This window comes from Tachysurus vachellii, chromosome 19, assembly GCF_030014155.1.
Source record: "Tachysurus vachellii isolate PV-2020 chromosome 19, HZAU_Pvac_v1, whole genome shotgun sequence".
Classification (NCBI taxonomy): Eukaryota; Metazoa; Chordata; class Actinopteri; order Siluriformes; family Bagridae; genus Tachysurus; species Tachysurus vachellii.
The window spans coordinates 5,892,762-5,914,321 of record NC_083478.1 but is presented as its reverse complement, the minus strand read 5'-3'; the positions used below and the strand labels follow the sequence as shown (position 1 = coordinate 5,914,321).

Sequence of the window (21,560 nt, the reverse complement as noted above, 5' to 3'; positions counted from 1 at the left end):
AAGAAAAAGCAAGCTTATGGTTTGGGATGGAAGTGTGTGTGAATACGTGCAGTGCGTGATGACTTACATGTTATTGCTGTAGAGGAGAGTAGGGTACATTTCTCCTTGGCTGGACATGGGGGTATCCGGATACGGAGAAGCAAACGTAGTCGTTGGGAGAGAGACGGGACTGCACAAAAAAGTGTCACCAGGTTTAAACATTACAGCTAGAAGGTTGGATCGTTATACAAAGTTTTAAAGATATTGTTTGGTGTAAAAAAAACAACAACAACATAACACAATTTTCTCTTTTACCCTAAATGTAGTCAATCACTTATAATATTTGCCCTGAAGGCTAATGCTGTCTTCATTACAAGAGACAACCTGCGATGTAATTTCATAGTTTGACTTGAAGTAGGGGGAAAAAAAACACGGACATCTTTAAAAAAAATGAGCCTTCTGTTAATATCAGTCTCAAAACAAAACAAAAAAAAGCAATCAGTATAGTCAGTGTTAAATATTTCCCCAAGTACCGTGTCTGTATTACGTTACAACTGATCTAAAGCCGATACCGCTCTTTATATTTAATAAACACTTATAAAAGTAGAGAAGGGGAACTTTAAACTGTTGGTCATTGTAAATGAGTTGACGTCATTTTGTAAACAGGGAAGGAACCGGTAGTAGAGAAGACAACCTGAAGTATGAGATGAGGATGTGAGTTTGCTGGCTTTTACCTGGTCACACACTAAGCATTACAAGTCGCAACTTCACCTCAACCATAATCTAGAATATAGAAGGACATTAAAGAAGCATGTCACCTGAAATCTTACTCGAAATGACAAATTCTCATTTGTAAACGTTTTGCAAAGCAGCATGTTAAACGTCGAACTATAGGGAACTGAAATATTAACTGTATAACTTCCATCTTTCTGCTAAACTTCCACTTTAGGCGTAGACTTTGGCCGGTTAAACGTTGCCAAAGGTTATCTGCTTGTTTTAACATGAACATGTTTTTTTTTCTACATGGTAAAGTGTGAACACTGATGATGTTACTGAAAGTACAGATACTCCCCGAGTTACGATAGTTTGTCTCACGAATTGTCAATCTTACGACGTTCGATAGCGATACGACGGATTTGTAGAAGTATTTTTAAATTTCACGCTGCAGGCAACCGTAGCAGCGTATGTGGTACGATACGCTGTATTCCCGCCTCAGTCACGCTACTACCCCAACTACCCCAACTACCCCGTACTGATCACCATTCTTTTTTAAGACTCCTGAGTCTAGCTGTATTTTACTTTACTACAACAGCTTTATAACTTCATTACAAACCTGACAAATAAAACACAAAATGGAAAATTCAGTTCAATTACTTTTGGCTAATTGACAACTCCTGAGAAAAAGGATTTTTGTTTTTCTTCTCCAAACTATTCCTTTCCATGGCATATAGAGGTGGATTACATGTCACTATTACGTCCTAACCTAAAATCACAGGTTAAATCGTGTATCATGTCAGTGTGTATGTCTATGATCTTACACAAACTAATTAAATAATACACATTTTAATTTTTTTTTTTTTATTCAATAATTCTATTCTGTAAAGCTGCTTTGAGACAATGTCCATTGTTCAAAGCGCTACACAAATAAAAATGAACTGAAATTAAATTGATTTTATCATTATATATTTTTTTCACTTTATACAATAAGATCCTAAAACAGCTAAAACTAAATAAAAATAATACTTTGCCTTGGTAATAATATAATATCGCCACTATATTGATGAATATCACTGTATATCATAGAGATGATGATGAGCACATGCTTGTCATTCATTCATTCATTCATTTTCTACCGCTTATCCGAACTACCTTGGGTTACGGGGAGCCTGTGCCTATCTCAGACGTCATCGGGCATCAAGGCAGGATACACCCTGGACGGAGTGCCAACTCATCGCAGGGCACAAACACACACACACTCATTCACTCACGCAATCACACCCCTAGGGACAATTTTCCGAGATGCCAATCAACCTACCATGCATGTCTTTGGACCGGGGGAGGAAACCGGAGTACCCGGAGGAAACCCCCAAGGCATGGGGAGAACATGCAAACTTCACACACAAAGCAGAGGCGAGAATCGAACCCCGACCCTGGAGGTGTGAGGCGAACGTGCTAACCACTAAACCACTGTGTGTCATCATGTTTAGCTCTCAGTAGCAGCATTATGAAGGTATAACAGTATGAACAGTTGTATGAAGACTCATACTCACTTTTGCATAATAAACATTTCCGGTGTCCTAAAGAAGCAGGAGCATTGATTAAAACATGATCACCAACAGATTAAAAAAAAATGTCATTGTGTTTATCTGCCATTGAGTTTCACTTGTGTGACTCATTCTAGCATAGCAGTGTGATTAAGATAGTAAGTATTTTGTCTTTAAACACTAACACTGATAAACATCTTGCAGTTTGAGGAACGTTCATCAGGCCAGGTCTCTTAGGGCCGACCGAGTGTGTGAGTAAAAGTGTGTGTTTAAATATTTACATGCAGAATTGGTCCTGCATTGGTTCAGCCTGAGGTATCGTGACAGTTCCGGGTTCCCTGGACACCAAACACGCACACACATAAATCCAAGCATAAATACAACATAATACAACATGCTGGATAAAGTCCAGCATAAATACAACAAATTCTTTCACTCATTTCATATCTTTCGATCCCCGCCTAAGCGCATCTTCATTTCAAATCAAAATAAATCCATGAAACTATTTGTGAATGCTATTTTTATTTATTTATTTGGTTTAGGAGCCCTGAAGTGCTACAAAATCATCATGTTTTCATACCATCCAGGAATCTAGAGAGAGATTGTGCTTTTTTAAATGAAAGCGATTTGCCTACAGGAAAGAAAGGTTTTGTCTGATTTCTGTTGTTGTTTGAATGTAAAATCTAAACAATGCTTCACTGTGTATTGCGCTTGAAATATGTCAAGTCATTTGAAAGTCGACTAGTAACTCCAGTTTTGTTTTACAGCAGAGGCTATAGAGACAATAAAGAGGCTACTGATGTTGTGTTACTTACTCATCCACCACTGTGGTGAGCTTGAACGGCAGGTATCCGTCCGGGTGAGGTGCAGATGGAACTGTGGGAAAAGAAAGGAGCTTTGATTATGGATCACTTGGTCTAGAACAACACTGATGCAAACGCGTACAGAAAAAGTTGAAGGTTAGAAACTTTTCCGGTGAAAACCTTTTTATTTGTTGTGGTTTTTGATTTCTAAAACCCATTTAGTGATGATATTGATATATTGGGCTTCACAGCAGACAAATCAGCAGCTCAGCTTTACTATTTACATCTCAATGTATCTTTCGAAGTTTTTTTATTACCTTTGTTCTATCTTCTTTGACCTTTCACTATTTATTTATTTATTTAATTTTATTGTCCTCTTCTCACTTCTTTACTTTTTCCTCCCTCTTTCAATGCGAACGCATCCGGACAGCGTTTACGGAATCCTTTTAGAAACCATGTGATAATCTGAATGCTGTTATTTAGGATTATCTCAAATACTTTATTTTAATCCTTCTACAACATTTTCAACAACATAGTTTCATGGAGTAAACAATCCATCAACCTACGAATATGAAAACGTTTAACTCAGGGGTTCTGACCGAATCACCCGGACGAATCACTTGCTCGGTAATAAATGAGACGATTTAAACCATTATCATCTAAAACTAAACAGCACAATGATACAGGCACGTGTTAGAGCGTTGGATGAGGAGGACTGAAAAAAGCATGTAGAGCAAACTAAACAATAAAAACGCCAATGATTTGACAACAGAAGACGGAGGATCGTCTCCAGCTGGAGACATGCTGAAACTCTCACTCAACTAACGACGCTAAAAGTAACAAAGCTGGATCTCTAGAGGCAGCATGGGACACTCCCACAATCTGTTCACAAACATTACAAAATAAAACTTGTAGGAATCCCATGAGCAGCTGTTCCGTATTACAGGAAGACAAAAGAAACAAAACAGATTAGCGTAGTGGATAAACTCTGCCTGAGTTAGAGACAGGCTGTCAGGGATGTGAAAGCAGGAACAGGGTTAGACGCACCTCAGATTTGCATCCTGTGAAAAACTGACGATGCTTTCATAAGATAAGCAGCTGAGACAAAATGCACACAAATACATTTTTCATGTGCTAACTAAATGCCGAAACAAAATAGTGAAGTGCTATGAAACTGCACCGTCATGTGCAAGAACAGTTCCTCATTTGACTAGTTCCTAGCAACAGTATGGATGGAAACCGGTGCGGCTGCAGGTTATTAAATGGATTTCTTTCTCACTCACTGTCTCTCCTCCTTCCATGCTTCTACATGTGATCCAATAAAATCTTCAAAAAGGAGTTATGGCCATTGGGTTTCAGTCACGGTGTATGAGACGTGGTTTCTGCACTCATCAGGAGGAGGCATGACTGAAGCTGAGCTGTTCATATTATACTGACAGACTTGATGGCATCATGTTAAACGTCAAGCTACCTTAAATGTACCTCGAATGGATATCAGATCATCAGCCAATCACAATTGTCATGTGTTTCAGGAAGATTCTATGATCACCCAACAGTTAACAAGTTGAACCTATCTCTGTAGCTATCTCTATCTCTAACATAAAGAAGTGATGGGTATCATATTATGCATATTATGTGTACTTGCCGGTGTAATATTTCTTAAATGCTTCATTTTTTGGTGTTAGTCGTTGAGATTGTCCCGGTCCGTGTGAATATACTTGTGAGATCAGACTGATGTCCCGAATACGATCGCCAAGGCCGACGGAGTCCAGGTCTTTTTTGGTGAATGGTTGGATGTTCTGGATTTTCCTGCATCCAGCTGGAGCTACACAAGTGTGTGTGTTTGAACGAGAGAGAGAGAGAGAGAGAGAGAGAGAGAGAGGGATGACAACACAAATGGATAAATCAGTCTCTAAACAAAAGGGGGCCAAAATTAAGGCCATTTAACAAAAATGTTACACTGAAATATTTCCTCAAGCAAATATGAATCTGTCTATCCTTTTAGCATACATACAATCACTGAGGCCAACATAGGCGATGGTGATGCCTCCGATTTCAGAGTCACTGAAGCGCAGCAGAAACGTGCCGCTGGGTTGGTTCTGCAAAATGACATGAAGGTGTTGCTTCCCAATAAAGCCCAGGATGAGTCTGCAGTGGACAACAGCAAGGATTATTGAAAAATGATGTTTTGTTACGTTTACTGCTCAATCTGAGAACACTGAGGCTTCTCATACCCATCACTCCAGTAGGCCTTTAGGCATTTTTTGGTCAGATCAATCACGCCCTCAAACCACTGCCAGAAGGTGAAGTTTCGCCCAGGCAGAACTTCCTGTATCAGAAATCGTGAAATATTAAATCTTTGGCTTTGTGACGAAGCCAAATGACAGATAGGTCAAGCTTTTACTTTATCTAGGCTTTATTCACGCATTGTGTCAATAATAGGTCTGTGTTGAGCCTTAGGCATGCAAAAGTAAAGAAAACATAAACAGTATTTTCACATTTCAGTTGAGAGCAAGACCATATTTACCAAGACCACAGTCCAAAATCAAGGCCAGTTACAATGGCTGATAAGTCTGAGACGAGTCCAAGTCATTACAGAAAATGTGGGGTTGTGGTAGCTTAGTGATTAAGGAGTTGGTCTACTAATTGAATGGGTGTTCAAATGAGTTCAGATGAATGAGTTCAAATCCCAGGTCCTCCAAGCTACCACCGCTGGGCCCCTGAGCAAGGCCCTTAAAGGTGGGGTCTCCGTTGTTTGAGAAATGCTTCAGAAAACTGCGTTAGGCCGCAAACAAAACAAAACTAACATGTAGTCAATGAGCAGAAAGGGGCGTGTCTTGTCAATATGGGCGGAGAGAGTGTTCAGTGCGCATGTGTGACATTAGCAGAAAGCGGTTTTAACATTGACATGGAGGATAAAAACAAAGAAAGAAAGTGAAGAAAGCTTACGATAAGGCAAGAAGTAGAACCCGTGTTAATATAGGATCAGCTTTCCAGCACCGGAGAGAACTGAACGTCTTCCATGTGAAACGGAGCTAAACCTTTCACGGTACAACACACAGTACTACAAAAACACATTTGTATTACTATAGTATTACTCATTGAGTTCATTTATTGATAAAAATATACCCACGGTCAGCTGCCCCAACAGGTTCCACCATAATACTTGTCTGGGTTATACTTGGGTTATACTTGTCTGGTGTATGTGTGGGGCGGAGCTATCAAAACAGGGGTGGGACCCATTTGGGTTAGGGGCGTGTTTGTTTTGGTGATTTCAAATGTCAACATTGGCTTTCAAACAACGGAGACCCCACCTTTAACCCTCAATTTCTCAGTTGTATAGAAAAAGTGAGTATATACATTTATTTACATATAGTAAAAATGTAAGTCACTCTGGTTAGGGGCATCATGTATAAATGCTGTAAATGTCTACAGTTAAAGTTTTACTAGAAGGATACGTATTATGATTATAATTAAATATAAGCGATTAAACCAAAAAGACCAAGAAAAAAAATACATCGATTGACTAAAATTCTGAATGACTATTTACCAACAGATTAAATGAAAAAAAAACATTCATAGACTTTTGCACACGGTCGCTTTATAAATAATAAAAATAATACCTTGTTGAACTGAGCCCAGGAAACCGGTGCAGTGCTGAAGTCCTCTGAATTATCGGGCTTGTCGAAGATCTTTTGAGCGAGGCAGTGCAAGTTGACTCTGTCTAATGCGTGTGTGGTCTGAACCTCAGACATGAACTTACAGCTCAGAGCCTCAGACATCTGACTCCAGGACACTCGATCAGGCACCACGAACGGGATCCTGTTCTGTGGAGACGATGACAGAAAAACACTGTTTTAATCTCACATCTTCAGCACTGTTTAATTATTCAGGACTCACAACTACTTCGAGTGAGGAAAAAAAGAGCGAGTGACTTCTTACAGCTGTTATAATGATTGTAATAAGAGGAACTTGTTTTGTTGATTAAACTGTAACTATAAATGGATAAAAGCATAATTTGTCATATTTTTAAAAAAAAATAGAACTAATCAGCATTGGCAAGTTTCTACGGCATACGTGTACAATTTGTGACACACTGTTATGATAAATGTTTCAACTTCAGTGACGGCGTTCGACGGCGGGGCCGCGTTACGCCGACGAGTCGTCGATTATTTCCGTATTGTAGCGTACACGTGTGTTTTCTCCTTCCTTAAAAATGAAAGAAAAATCCTAGTCTGTGTTACTCACAGGTTCAGAGAACGCACAGTCCCAAATGATGGTGGCCATAGCATTGTTCTCCTGACTGCCGTGTACGATTACAACAACAGGAAGCGAGATCACCTACAAGAGGAAAAGAAACACCAATCAGACGCTCAACAACAGGCCCGGGACACAGTTCTGTAAAATCTGTTTCTAAATAAATAAAGAACAAATAAAGGAAATAAATAGAATTTGAGAAAATGATGTCATTTTTCGAAATCTTGACCGATTCATGTAGACCAATGGTGTTAAACTCAAATCCTGCCTTGAGCAGCCAATATCTCAGCTATTAACCTTTTATCATATTATCTAGTCTCTGATTAACACGAACAACCCAGAAAGCAGAATAGGACATTTCTAGAAAAAAAAAAAAAGAACTAACAAAAACTATTCAAATTTATATATCGATTTTCTTAACATCAAAACTTTTAGTAAGAAATCACACAAGCTTATCTCTGCAACAAACATACAAGTTCATGGTCGTCCATCTCATCTTTTCTCTTTTCAACACACGGTACGTCTTTGTACGTCTACGAACTTGTACGTCTCATCAATGTGTGATACATTTTGCGATTCTGAGTTCCTGGGTGGTACTAAAGGATAAGACGTATACAAGTCTGCGTTTAAGACACGGGCATGTGGTAGCCTAGTGGTTAAGGTGCTGGTCTACCAATCAGAAGGTTGTGAGCTTGAGTCCCAGGTGTGCCACAGTACCACTGCTGGGCCTCTGAACAAGGCCCTTAATTACTCAGTTGTATAAAATGAGTGAAAGTGAAAGTGATGTGACATACAGTGAATTAGAATCCTCAGAATTTGTTCTCTGCATTTAACCCATCCAAAGTGCGCACACACAGCAGTGAACACACACACACCTGTAGCAGTGGGCAGCCATTTACGCTGCGGCGCCCGGGGAACAGTTGGGGGGTTCGGTGCCTTGCTCAAGGGCACCTCAGTCGTGGCATTGCCGGCCCGAGACTCGAACCTACAACCTTAGGGTTAGGAGTCAGTCTCTCTAACCATTAGGCCACAACTTCCCATGAGAATGAGATAGAAATGTAAGCTAAGATGTGTGGGACATTTCTACATTTTAATTCTAGATAGACAAAAATATCTAGATAGAATAGTAGACATTACAGGCAGTTATGATATACTGATTTGTAAGTTTAGGCAGGAGGAGTGTAACGAGCCAGTAGTCCATGTATTGGTCCTGAGTGCAAGTGGTTAAAGTTCTGGGTTGTTGAGCGGAGGATCAACAAGGTTCAAGCCCAAGCATTGGTGCTGTTGGGCCATTGAGCAAGGCCCTTAACACTCTCTGCTCCAGGTTCACTGTATCATGTCTGTATCACCCTGTGTTCTGACCCCAACCTCCAAAGAAGATAGAATTGCTCTGTTTATGTTTATGTGAAAAAATAAAGGCTTCTATTCTTAGATTGTGTTAACAGGCATACATACGGTAAAGTCTGAGTAACTGAAAAGCCAAAGAACACAACTCAACAAAACATAATAAAACCTACCTGGACACTGTAAGGACTGTCGCAGCCTGTGATGGTTATCTCTGTAGTGAAAAGCAAAGCAAACTTCTCCTCCGTTACTGACTCCGAGCCCTTCCTGTCTGCCCGCTTGATCTTCCTGATGGACTGTGAAAGAGAAACGGCGACTGCTTACAACATTTACCTCAGAATTCTGAGCATATAAGTATCCATTCTGCTTGCTAAATCTAATACAATACTGAGAGCAGATGGCTAATATTTACTACATGCTTGTTTATAAATGAATGTTTACTGTAAAAAAAAAAAGGAACTCATGTTGTACAAACCATATTCCTGAAAGTTGCACATGTGCTCTTGCTAGTTGTGTTGTGTTCTAAGATGGCGGTGCTGTTAATCAGGTCTCCTACGTTCTCGCTGGAAACGAAAAATCATTGGGAAAGGAAATTAGCTCCTGTTCATGAATCACAATAATTACAAACAAGCTCCCCTACCCCCAAATAAACATGGAAATTAAGCCGATTGATATAAATCTGGAATGATTGACGAACGCATCCCCTAGAAGCCCCGCCCCTTTCCCTAATAATGTTTGCCTTGTGATCTCTTAATTTAACTTATTTGCCTTCATGAATGTGAAATTAAATCTCTTTATTGTATAATGCACTAAAATCAGACACGTATGCATGTGTTCACGTATTAATTCGGTTAATTTTAGAATTCATTAATCCTATTAATTCTATTCTATATCTCAAACTAAATATAGAAATATAGAGATATAGAATAAAATGACAGAGTTTAGAATTAAATGTGTATTTATCCCTAAAGAGTAAGTCTGAGGCAACAAAGAAACTGAGAAAAAAATTAAAAACTCCCTGAGATGATATGAAGAAGAAACCTTCAGAGGAACCAGACTCATTCTCATCCTCCATTTTAGTGACACCAGAGAGCGTGATTATAAATATTGTCCGTTCCAAAGCTGTATATTGTGTAACCAAGAGCTCCTGAGCAACTTACTCTCTTCATTACAGACTTAACATTAATTCCTTCCTGCCGAAGTCTTCATGTGTACCTATGAAGACCTGAGCGGTTCAAGGATGGCGCTGCGTTCTCCAAGTGGTTCTATACATGTATATATTCCAAACCAATTATATTTCCCTTTTCTACTTTAGTTATTTCTGTTTAGTTCAATTCTATTTGTCTTGTAATTCTCTTCTTAGTCTATTTTGATTACATAGTCAAAAATGCAAAATAGTAAAGTTGATAGGCACATGCAAAGAAATGCTGTAAAGCAACGTTGCCTTCTAAAATAACGCAATTAACCCTTTTGACAAAGAGATGGTTTAGCTGCTATGTGATCTACATTTACCGGACACCCTTATCAAGAGCGACTTCTATCTCATTTTTTATACAACTGAGCAATTGAGAGTTAAGGGACTTGCTCATGGGCCCAGCAGTGGCAGCTTTCTGGACGTAGGAATCGAACTCACAACCTTCCGATTGGTAGCCCAACACCTTACCCACTAGGCTTCCACATCCCACATCCATGTTTTGCTAAGCATATTGTAGAGGTCTTATGGAGACTCTGACTACTTCCTGACAGTCAGCTTTCATTATTGGTCCAAAATCTGGTCTATTATTTAATATGTTACCTTCTGTACTGACATACAAGGATTTGTTTTCTGAAATGTTTTAACAAGTGAAAAAGAACACAGCAAACTGAAGAACATTTGCACACACACACACACACACACACACACACACACACACACACACACACACACAAACAATACGAATATATATACAAAATACTGGGCAAATTTTCTTCCTATAAACTTGATAGTTTTTTTTACTTTTTAGATTGATATTTTTATATCGATACCATCTGAGAAAAAAATGAGAAATGAGGCAGAAATAAGAGATTAAGACAGAAAATGAAAAAAATTCAACAGGTGTACACCAAATTGTCAAATTAATGAATTTACTGAGTTAACTTTTAGAGATACGGAAAGTGATTAAAAAGCTGTTTGCGCTCCTGCGCCGTCAGCACACATGCAGTCTTACGGTGTTGTGAAGCCTGCGGCAGTAGCAAAGTCTTTAGGGTAACCAATATCCTTTTGGGGCAAGAAAGCCACATGCTTATCTGTTTTAGTTAAACTGTCATTACAAAATGCTGCTATTTACATACAAGGCTCCAAATGGTTTAGCTGCCATGTGTCTAACCAGTCTTCTAACAGGCTACAATCCAAATGAGGTTCCTTTTTGAGTCTGGTTCCTTTCAAGGTTTCTTCCTTTTCCATCTAAGGGAGTTTTTCTTTGCCACAGTCGCCTCAGTCACCTCAGGCTTGTTTATTGGGGATTAATACAATCACGTTTAAATATATAATCTTAATCTTGAATTTTTGCATAATATTAAATCTTTTGTATTATGTTTTTTGTAAAGCTGCTTGAATTGAATTGAATTTTCTTCGGTTGGTTCAACTAAACCGACTGTATAAGACGTAGACCGTCTCAAAACACACGGCAGGCGACGTGGCCCGTAAAGCTCGTGAAAGCGTCATATTCACAAAATGCTTTGCTGATCTGATATGTTTATCTAGGTGTTTGTTTCTACAGGAGGAGTTCTGTAAAAATCTACCACTTTAAGAATCTAACACTTTATCTGTGGGTCAATGCAATAAACTGTATTATTTTTTTTTTTGTAGGATAAATGTGTCTCTAGTTTCACAGATATTGCAGGTGCAATCAGCTGCGGAAATATTACCTCTATCTGCATTTCTCTTAAATCTGAGAACATTCACAGCAGCTCACTTCCTCCATATGGCCTATGTGGTAACAATTTGTACACAGTGTCAGCTTTTGTGGCCAGCATCAGAAAATAAGGCGAAGACAAAAAGGGCATGTAAACTTGTTAAGATTGGTCTAGTAGAAGACGCAAAAAAAACCCCCCAAAAAAAACACTAGCTATAGTGTTTCATTTAAAAAAGTTTTACTCCTGTTTCCAGACTTTCAATGTTTATGAGTGTGAGTGCATATTGTGTGTGTGTGTATTTTGTGATGTGTAGTGTTGAAAGGTCAAATGCAATACACTGGAAATCATGTAAATGTTTAAACTCCAACACGTGTGCATGCAGGCTAGCGAGGGCATCTGTCTCTCGTGCGTTGTATCAGATGTGTCGTAATGAGGTATTACTACATTGTGCTGTGGGTGGTTACAAAACTGTGCCTGGTTATTGCCACATATAATGTGTGTACTGGATCGACTCATGTTAAGCTAAGCAGGATGAAGCCCTTTGGGTTTGCAAGTTCTTAAAGTGGGTGCATACGAGTGTGTCGAGGGCACTAAGGCAGTACTGGAATTTGTGTGTGTGTTTGTGCGTTTGTGTGTGCGGGTGGGTGGGTGAGTGTGCATACAGTATGGGGTGAATGAGCTGGAAATAGGAAACTGCACACATGCATCACACTGGATTTTGTAAAGCCTCTTTTGTTTTGTGCCTCTTCATTGCGAACACTCCTTTACTGTGAAATATCTAAAAAAAATTGTATTTCAGGAACAACTGATATCTAAGAGGGTTAGAAAACGTTGTTGGGGAAAAAAATAAAAATAAATTTAAATTCATGCAAAGAATTTGTTTGTTGTCTGCTCTGGGAAATTTTTCTTACTTGCAGATGGTGAAGACTTAATACTAGTGAGTTTTAAATGACATGAATCACCCAGAGCAATAAATAAAACAGAAGTGCAAACAAATCATAAGGAAAGTGGTAAAGAAATTGTAAAAAAAAAAAAAAAAAAGAAAGAAAGAAAGAAAGAAAAATAAATAAATAAATGAATGAATAAACAAAAATGAATAAAATCACACTCTCACTCATATTCTACCGCTTATCTGAACTACCTCGGGTCACGGGGAGCCTGTGCCTATCTCAGGCGTCATCGGGCATCAAGACAGGATACACCCTGGACGGAGTGCCAACCCATCACAGGGCACACACGCTCTCATTCACTCACGCAATCACACGCCACAGACAACTTTCCAGAGATGCCAATCAACCTACCATGCATGTCTTTGGACCGGGGGAGGAAACCGGAGTACCCGGAGGAAACCCCCGAGGCACGGGGAGAACATGCAAACTCCACACACACACAAGGTGGAGGCGGGAATCGAACCCCCAACCCTGGAGGTGTGAGGCGAACGTGCTAACCACTAAGCCACCGAATAAAATCACATTTCTCAATTCTTTTCTGGAATTTTTTTTTTTTTTTTTTGAAAAAGTCCACACTTCCAAAGAAACACCTTGTAAGCGGTAGATTTGTGATATTTATAAAGACAAACAGAATATTTGTGATAAACTATAACTATAATTAGAATTCTACAGAGCAAGCAGTATGTTTATTTCTTACATTTCCTCATGATCATTAATTCAATTCCAGGTTACACAACAACCTCATTCCATCTTATCTGACCAGCCAGTGAAGCTCCTGAGTTCATTACTGGCTACGCTGCTAATATCTCCAGGCACTCCCTGGTACTCAATTGGAACATGTCATATTATTTATTACCTTTTTCTGCATGTGCCTGTTCTCTTCTTAACTTCAAATCTCTTCATTGGAATTTCATTTTAATCTACAATTCCATTTGAAAAAAAAATATACATTTTTTCCAGAACGACTTACAACTGAGCAGTTGGTGGTTAAGGGCCTTGCTCAGGAGCCCAGCAGTGGCAGCTTGGTGGATCTGAGATAAAAGCTCACGACCTTCCGATCATTAGTCCATTAAGCTACCACATCCCACTACGCCATGCATATGATCAGCAGTCCACATGCTGTCTGGGTTGGCAGGATGGCGTTACAATCTCCCCTGACAATCAGCACAACACCAGCCAAGCTTTAGAGAGCTATGATGTAGCATGAGAAGCATTTCAAAAAGTGGCTTCCTTTACATATCTTGGAGGAAGCAGGTAGCTTTCATATTCCTCATTTGTTAGCTATTTTGTGGTGGGAATTAAGAAATGACCAAACTACAGGAATATGGGGTGCATATCAACGTGCTCTATAGTCCTCCGGGTCTTGAATCGCCACTCCAGGCTTGCTCAGAATTTTCGCTCAGCACCAACAGCACCATCACCACAGTCATATCAGATCCTTCGACCTGAACCACTTACAACCAACACAAAAAGGACCAACATCCTCAATGCTGTGTTCAAAGAGAGCTCATTAAATCTATCGCATTGAATCTCTTCATCATGTACAAGACTAATACTCCAGTGTCCAGTGATTTTCAAGCCCTTAAGGTCCCTCTGCTTGTTCTGTTACTTTAATAAATTACATCTTGTCTTTATTCTCATCTACAGTGCTCTTATTCCTACAAACACATACTGTCTTTCAGATCTCTTGCTTTCTGGTGACCAAACATCTAAAACTACCAAACGTAGTCCATCAGGCACACACAGCTATGAAACTTGGTGTGATTTCAGAAGATGGAAGCAACTTTGCTGCAATCCTTTGAGTAAAATGTTTAATGTTAAATGTTTAATATGTATCTCACCAGCCAGTACTGATACTAATATACAATTATGTCCAAGATAAAAAGCAACACAAACACCTACACATGCACACACACGCACGCACACACACACACACACACAGTTTTCCGCATTGCAGAGTTCAGAAATCTACTCTGTTCCAACAGGCGCGACTCCGATCAGGCCAACAACCCCACAAAAAACAGACACACACACACACTCACACACACTCAAACACACTCAAACACACACACACTTGTGCTTCAAGTTATATTATATTATATTCTTGCAGATGCACAAGAAGCTTTTTGTAACTGATGTCACTAAATGTTTTTAAATATTACACTACCTAAACGTTTATGGTGTGTGTGTGTGTGTGTGTGTCCAGCTGTTGATCTGATCTGAGTCCCTCCTATTAAACAGAATACCTTTGTAAACACAACAGTGTGGAAAAAATCCATTAAATGTTTGGTTTTCTTCCCATAACTTGTTCTCTCACAAGCTGTATTGCTTTCATTATTTGCGGCAAAAATAACAGCTTACCAGGAGCGCGGAATAATGAATCAAAGCTGGAATGTTTGTGTTCCTAATCTCCCAGTGGTATAGAAATTCTCCAGCTGCTCACATTGCTAGGCTCTGTAGCAATGAAGTGATTAATACGACCCTTAATGCTCCCTCACTTACTGAAAAAATAAAAACAGCATGTTTTGCTGAAATATTAAATCTAAAGTATATTTGCTTACTCGCTGTTACAGACCACAGGCTCTGGTTTAAAAAAGACTTATTTAGGAGCTTACTGTAAATGTCCAGAGCAAGAGAATTACCATCAGCCTTGATAGACGGAAAAACAAACATACAATAATCTCCACGCACGGCGTTTTACACTTTTACATTAATTATACCTCAAGGCAAAAGTGTAAAACAGTATTAACTTCCCTATTAATCTTATTATAGGAACTTAGACCTACTAGGTGACAGTCGAAAAATAAAACTACGACTTAAAACAAACAAAAACATGACTATATGTGTACTGTGTGTAGGAGAAGGGTTTGCCTACGTCGGTATAAGGCCTTGTCCAATGTTTCTGGCTTGTGACTCGGTGATGGTCTGTGCCTTCAGGAGCACCGGCTTCCCAGGAGCCACTTTCTCCCCCAGAAGATAGCGCACAGTGCTGGAGAACTTGGACTGGGTCTTAATCACTTGAGGGGGCTGTTTCTCCACCACCAAGGAGCTGGGGAAGCATAAAATAAAATGATTTTAATTCACTGGGAAGTATACTGATTTTACTGAAACGTTCATTTAATCAAAACTCCATCTGCAACTGCACTAAACACTTAAATACCTTTGTGTTTTATTTATTTACATATGCATTCATGGCATCTGGCAGGTTCACTGCTGCAGGGAATAAGTGTACTACAAAACCCCTGTTGGGAATTTAAACCCAGTCCAAAGGCTGAAGAAGGCTACAGAAATCTAAACTAAAAGTATCTCAGTGCGCATTTCACCTTTGGATGAGAGTCTGCAGAAGATGGTTCAGGCTTTCCTCCAGCTTGTGAATGTGTTCACCACTTCCGTGCTCCCTTTTGACCAACATCAGCTCCTGTCTCAAATTTCCATTGACACCAAGCAGCTGTTCACACCTAAAGAGAAAGCAAGAGAGAATCAGAAAGGGAGAAAACAAGAGTGGGGACAAAAGAAAAAAAAAGCAATGAAAAAGGAGACAGAAGGTAAGAGATAAATAAAGAGGTTTATAAAAGCTGAGAGCGTAAGTTCATTTGGTATTTGATTTGTATTCACAATGTACATGACTAAACAAGCCAGAAGCACAGAGAGAGAGAGAGAGAGGGAGGGAGAGAGAGAGAGAGGGAGAGAGAGAGAGAGAGAGAGAGAGAGAGAGAGAGAGAGAGAGAGAGAGAGGGAGAGAGAGAGAAAGAGAGAGGGAGAGAGAGAGTGTGAAAGCGAGAGAGAGAAAAAGAGAGAAAGAGAGAGAGCGAGAAACAGAGAGCGAAACAGAGAGAGTGAGAGAGAGAGAGTGAGAGAGAGAGAGAGTGAGAGAGAGCAGGCTTAATGCTACATTTCTCACTTGTATTACAACATAACAACACAGTTCACCAGGGTCATTGTCATCCTAAATACTAAATCACATCCCGTTTTCTTCACACACACGACGACGCTGGTGCATTTCTAACATACTTTTTGTCCACTAACTGGATGGCCAAAACCCAATCATATCAAATGTCTCTGAGTCATACAGTGTGTATGAGCAGCCGTTAATAACTCATTTATTAGCACTGTGTTCAAAACTCATTGTGTAAATTCATCGGAATCTGATGGACATTTATTAACCAAACTTCCTTAATACCAAGCGCATTTATTTCCTGCTTTATTATTATTGCTTTACTTCCAAAATCACAAGCACATGCACGGTAGTTGTGCCACATAAGTCTAACAATAAACTGGTTTTAAAAATTGTGATTAGAAACAAAGTTTGTTTAGTATAAACAACGCAATCGTGTTTCGTTAAGAAACGTAACAAAATGGTCCTTTTTTCAGTGAATTATTTAAATAATAAAAAAAAGTTGATACTGAAATGGTGTTGTGACACAGTCCCATGCAAAGCACATTGCACAAACCTATTTATGCACATAACACATTCCTAGGGGTAGGTAGGTGCAACCTGGAGGCAAATTAGCAGGTTCTGGAAGCTCACCATGTCTGTAAAGGGAGGAGATTTTCATCGAAGTTGCGTCCAATGGTGGAGCGGAGCTGCTCCCAGCGCCATGACTTTATACGGTGGATGAGACGAGTTTGACATTGCTCCAGATTACACACTGCCTCCTGCAGCAGTTGTAGACGTGACTGTACACACACACACACACACACACACACACAAGGCTCCATTCACAAACCAGAACTAGCTGCTGCTGTTCATGTCATGTCTGTTACCAGTCCAAGGTACACCTTAGGAAAAAAGTGATAAAGTGCTCAGTGAAAGGTTTTCTGTGTCACACGTTTACCTTCGTTAAGTTTTTATATTTCCACTCCAGCTGTGCTATGCGCTTCTGTTTGTTGACCTGATCGAGCTGTTTGACCTCCATCTCATTCGGACCTGTGCAGAAATAAATACAGATTTATAGTCTATGTTTGTAAAAACCATCGGGACAAGGAACTACTGTATGACGAAACATACTGGGCATACGACAAGAGTGCCAAAGGGATATTGTGGGGCACAAATCAACAAACTGGCATCGGTGGAGAGTAAACAGGGGCAGAAAACATATGTGGTACAAAGAGCATCATTCATGTGTGTAATACTTTCCAGTCTTTAATTATATTACTGGATTTTTCTAGACATTACTAACAGTTGTTGCTGAATGAATATTTACATTCGAAACCTTGCCAATGTCTGATTTGTCAACTGCAAATTCACAAGAACTCCCTCTGTAAGTTTCAGCTTGTACTAATGGTTTCATACATTGTTTAAAAAAAATTGTATTCGATCCAATTAAATCCACTTTTTTTTGCTTTATACATCAACAATAGACCTCAGAATCAATTACGGTACAAACAAATTCTAGATCATCCTATATGGATACATTCTGAAAGTATACCACAGTTTTGATGCATAAAAACATGGGAGACGTTGTAGTGCAAGTCCTAGGCCATCCTTAAACATATTCTTGTTAGCCGTAACCCGACCGACCCTGTCAATTTAGGACCGACTCAAATTTTTGTATTTTTTTTTGCTTTAAGTCCGACCGACTTGCCGGTTGTAAATTTGCGTTAGGACCGACCTTTTTTTTTTTACTCTTCAAACAACTAATACAAAAGCAATAAAATAATATTAACAGGTTCGGCCACCATAATACATCTAAAATATTCATTAAAACAGCTCGACACCGCTTTAACTTGGCACGAAGTTCTGGAAAAACTGTGCCCAGCATCAAAATAAGGTTTGCAATGATGTGCCCGAAGGCACGGGTTGAAGACCCAGCCAGTGACGTCACGATATGCTAATTTGTTTAAAGTCATATTTACGTAATCACCGTCACCAAAATTGTACTTTTTTTTTTTTTTTTTGAGCTTACCGACCCTTTTTTTTTTTCTGTTACTGCAAACCAAAATATTTTTAAGGATGGCCTTACAATATTTTTGTGTATCACATGCTGCAGTGTTGCTACTATACGTGTCAAAGAATTTACATAAGTATATTTACATCTTATTCTGTGATATTAATTATATGGACAAAATCAAAAATCAGTGCAAAACCGGTGCCTTTGCTGGAGAGGTTTACATTCCTGGAGAGTTACACTATAAAAAAAAAAAACTGAAGAAACCATTACATAACATATTACTCATATTCAAGTCAATGGCCCTTAGTTAAGTCAAGAAGCCTTTACTGTCATTTCAAATCATATACAGCGAATACAGTTTTTTTTCTCTTAGGCTGCTCCCTGTTCGGGGTCACAACAGCGGATCACGCATATTAGATTTGACACAGGTTTTACACCAGATGCCCTTCCTGATGCAACCGTCCCGCGACCAGCACCGAGAGTCAACTCTTCAGTGGCTGGGTTAGCGCCCTGCCTGGGAATCGAACCTGGCCATGAAAGCACGAGATCCTACTGCTGGACCACATATGGACACAATTAGCTGATAGTGATAGCAGTACATAGTGAAATTTTCCAAGGTCCATAGCGCTACATAAAAATGTCATAAAGCTACATAGAACGTGTTGTTCTATGTAGCTTTATGACATTTTTATGTAGCGCTATGGACCTTGGAAAATTTCAGCTAATGACTTCATTGGTTAATATCAACCACATCAACATTAATTAATCTGGTTAGTCACACAATTAATAATCCAATCTGGTAACACAGTTAATAAACCTCATGCATTTCACTACGACACACAGAGCTCACAAAATATATTTTAAAAATGTCAGGATTCTCCGGATTAATCGTCACCGTCAAGGGTTAATTTTCCATAACAGAAAACTATATTTCCTTCCTAAAAATGTTAGCAGTGGTGATTTAGATTACCGTAACCCTCCCTGTGAGCTCACACCAGCGTGGACATTCCCCTCAGACCTCTCTGACCAGAAGCGTTTTTCCACCCACACGATGACCTTTTGAACTCACTGGATGTTTTCAGTTTTTCACATCACTCTAATGCGTTCTGAGGTTTGAACTGGATGTGATCTGAAGCAGTTGACGTGCATCAGGTTTTATGCTCTGTGCTGTGCCGTGCTGCGACGTGATTGGACGACTGCATGAAGGTGAAGGCGTAAAGGTGTCCGTTATGCAGGTGAGTGTGAGTGTGTATAGCCTAATGTGCAAACTCTTTCCAGAGAAACAGGACACTTTGTATAAATGTACATAAGCTGTGCAAGCAAGGTGTTTAAGCAGGTTCAGCAAAACATCTTATTTCCCTGGAAAGGTAATGTGTGTTAATCTTAACTGATTCAGCTGAACTAAATCTGCTACTACATGTACTGAAGTACGCTCCAGTTCATTCATGGATACTTTCGCTACATAAATATTACTCGTATTACACGTTTAATACAAAACATTCTCAAAACTAATAATTTGTGTAATTAAAGGTCTGTCTTTATAATTACATTGCTAATTAAATTATTTTATCTGCCATCCCATTTTACATTCTTCATTATTTACTTTTATTTACTTTCCCTTAACTTTCCTTTTCCGTGTGTCTTTTAATACGCCGATTTATTTATTCAGCTCAGTTGTTATGGTTCTGGACTACTGATCGGAAGGTCATGAGTTCAAATCCCCAGGCCACCAAACTGCCACTCCTGGGCCCCTGAGAAAGGCCCTTAACCCTCAGTTGCTCAGCTGTATAAATGAGATAAATGTAAGTCTCTCTGGATAAGGGCGTCTGCCATATGCTGTAAATGTAAATGTACTTCTACCTCTAACTTCTACCTCTGAGTCTGGTGGCACAGTCTTTAGTGTATTTAACATTTGAAATACTAAACCCTGTGTTAAAGGAATTCTGGGTAATCTTGTTTCACCTATCATAAGTAACTCCACTGGTGGACCAGCGACAGAATCCCATGCTCTTATTCACTCTTCCCGGGTTTGTTTCCTGAGCTAACTCAGCCACTGAAGTGTTAACTCTCAGTGCTAGTCCCAAGCCTGGATAAAATGAGAGGGTTGCATCAGGAATGGTACCTGCATAAACAAACCTCATCCGGCAGAAACCTGCACCAAACCGGAATATGCGGACCAGATGATCCTGCCCCCGAACAGGGAGCAGCCGAGAGAACATTTCGTTTCACCTATCGTACTGTTGATACCGTACTCTCTATTCATAATCTGGCGTTTCACACGGTACATTAGTCAACCCTGCCTTAAACTTCTTATTTGCATAATTTTGTGGTGTAAACCATGACTGAATAATTACAGTGTGCGACTGCTTTACATAACGGCTTGACTCGCGAATTTCGCATTGATGAGGAAAATGGACCAGTGCCTGAGTCACATATTCCCCCTCGCTACAGCAAACACTTCTGTGATGATTAATGTTTTGCCATCTGACACTACCAAGCCATATTTGAAGTATTTTACATACATATATATATATATATATATATATATATATATATATATATATATATATATATATATATATATATATATATATTTCTATAATATTTATATTAGGCACTCACTTTTCCATTTCGGATTGCTAATCAGCTATAACATCCTAAACACCACAACATTTTTCACTGTAGAAGTTTGGCACCACGGTGGGAGTTTAATTCAATTCAATTCAGTTTATTTGTCTAACAATTCACATTGTCTCAAAACAGCTTTACAGAAGCTTTACAGACACTGGACAGGAAATAATGTCAATGTAAATAATGTCCTTTCTACAACAGTTTGTAGTCGAGTGGAATTAAGCAACCAAGACCTTCTTCCGACCATACAGCTGGCTGACGAAACAGTGGCTCAAAGAAGGCGTGACAGTCTCCGGGCAGCCCCATCCACAGCAACGCCATGAGTCTCTGGTTCAAGCAATTACAAGCTTGAACCCAAGGCTCATGAAATAGAAGAGGGAGAAGATGGATGATGGAGGAAGTGGAGAAAGAGAAACAATCTAAGCCATAAAAATATAGAGGACGAAGAAGCTGAGAAGAGATATTTGGTGGATGCGAACAGACAGAATTCAAGATGTGCTGCTGATAAACACCTTCCAGATAAGAAGAAGATGTTGGTCATGTTCT

At 39.4% G+C, this 21,560-nt stretch overlaps 1 protein-coding gene across 4 annotated transcripts in view; it reads right to left on the bottom strand.

Annotated features, from left to right (window-relative positions):
* stat6 (signal transducer and activator of transcription 6, interleukin-4 induced) overlaps nt 1-21,560 on the bottom strand; it is a 39,910-nt gene that overhangs the window by 3,815 nt on the left and 14,535 nt on the right. For 3 of the 4 annotated variants that reach the window (XM_060895112.1, XM_060895115.1, XM_060895113.1), the window contains 15 exons: nt 17,328-17,419; nt 17,021-17,169; nt 15,816-15,950; nt 15,368-15,541; nt 9,123-9,210; nt 8,821-8,943; nt 7,295-7,387; nt 6,670-6,873; nt 5,281-5,375; nt 5,061-5,194; nt 4,692-4,871; nt 3,059-3,119; nt 2,525-2,581; nt 2,250-2,276; nt 68-169 (listed from right to left, as the gene is read on the bottom strand). In XM_060895112.1, the coding sequence (XP_060751095.1) occupies nt 68-169; nt 2,250-2,276; nt 2,525-2,581; nt 3,059-3,119; nt 4,692-4,871; nt 5,061-5,194; nt 5,281-5,375; nt 6,670-6,873; nt 7,295-7,387; nt 8,821-8,943; nt 9,123-9,210; nt 15,368-15,541; nt 15,816-15,950; nt 17,021-17,169; nt 17,328-17,419 (1,714 nt within the window). The remainder of the gene's footprint in view (nt 1-67; nt 170-2,249; nt 2,277-2,524; nt 2,582-3,058; nt 3,120-4,691; nt 4,872-5,060; nt 5,195-5,280; nt 5,376-6,669; nt 6,874-7,294; nt 7,388-8,820; nt 8,944-9,122; nt 9,211-15,367; nt 15,542-15,815; nt 15,951-17,020; nt 17,170-17,327; nt 17,420-21,560) is intronic. The other variant, XM_060895114.1, reaches the window with a different exon arrangement.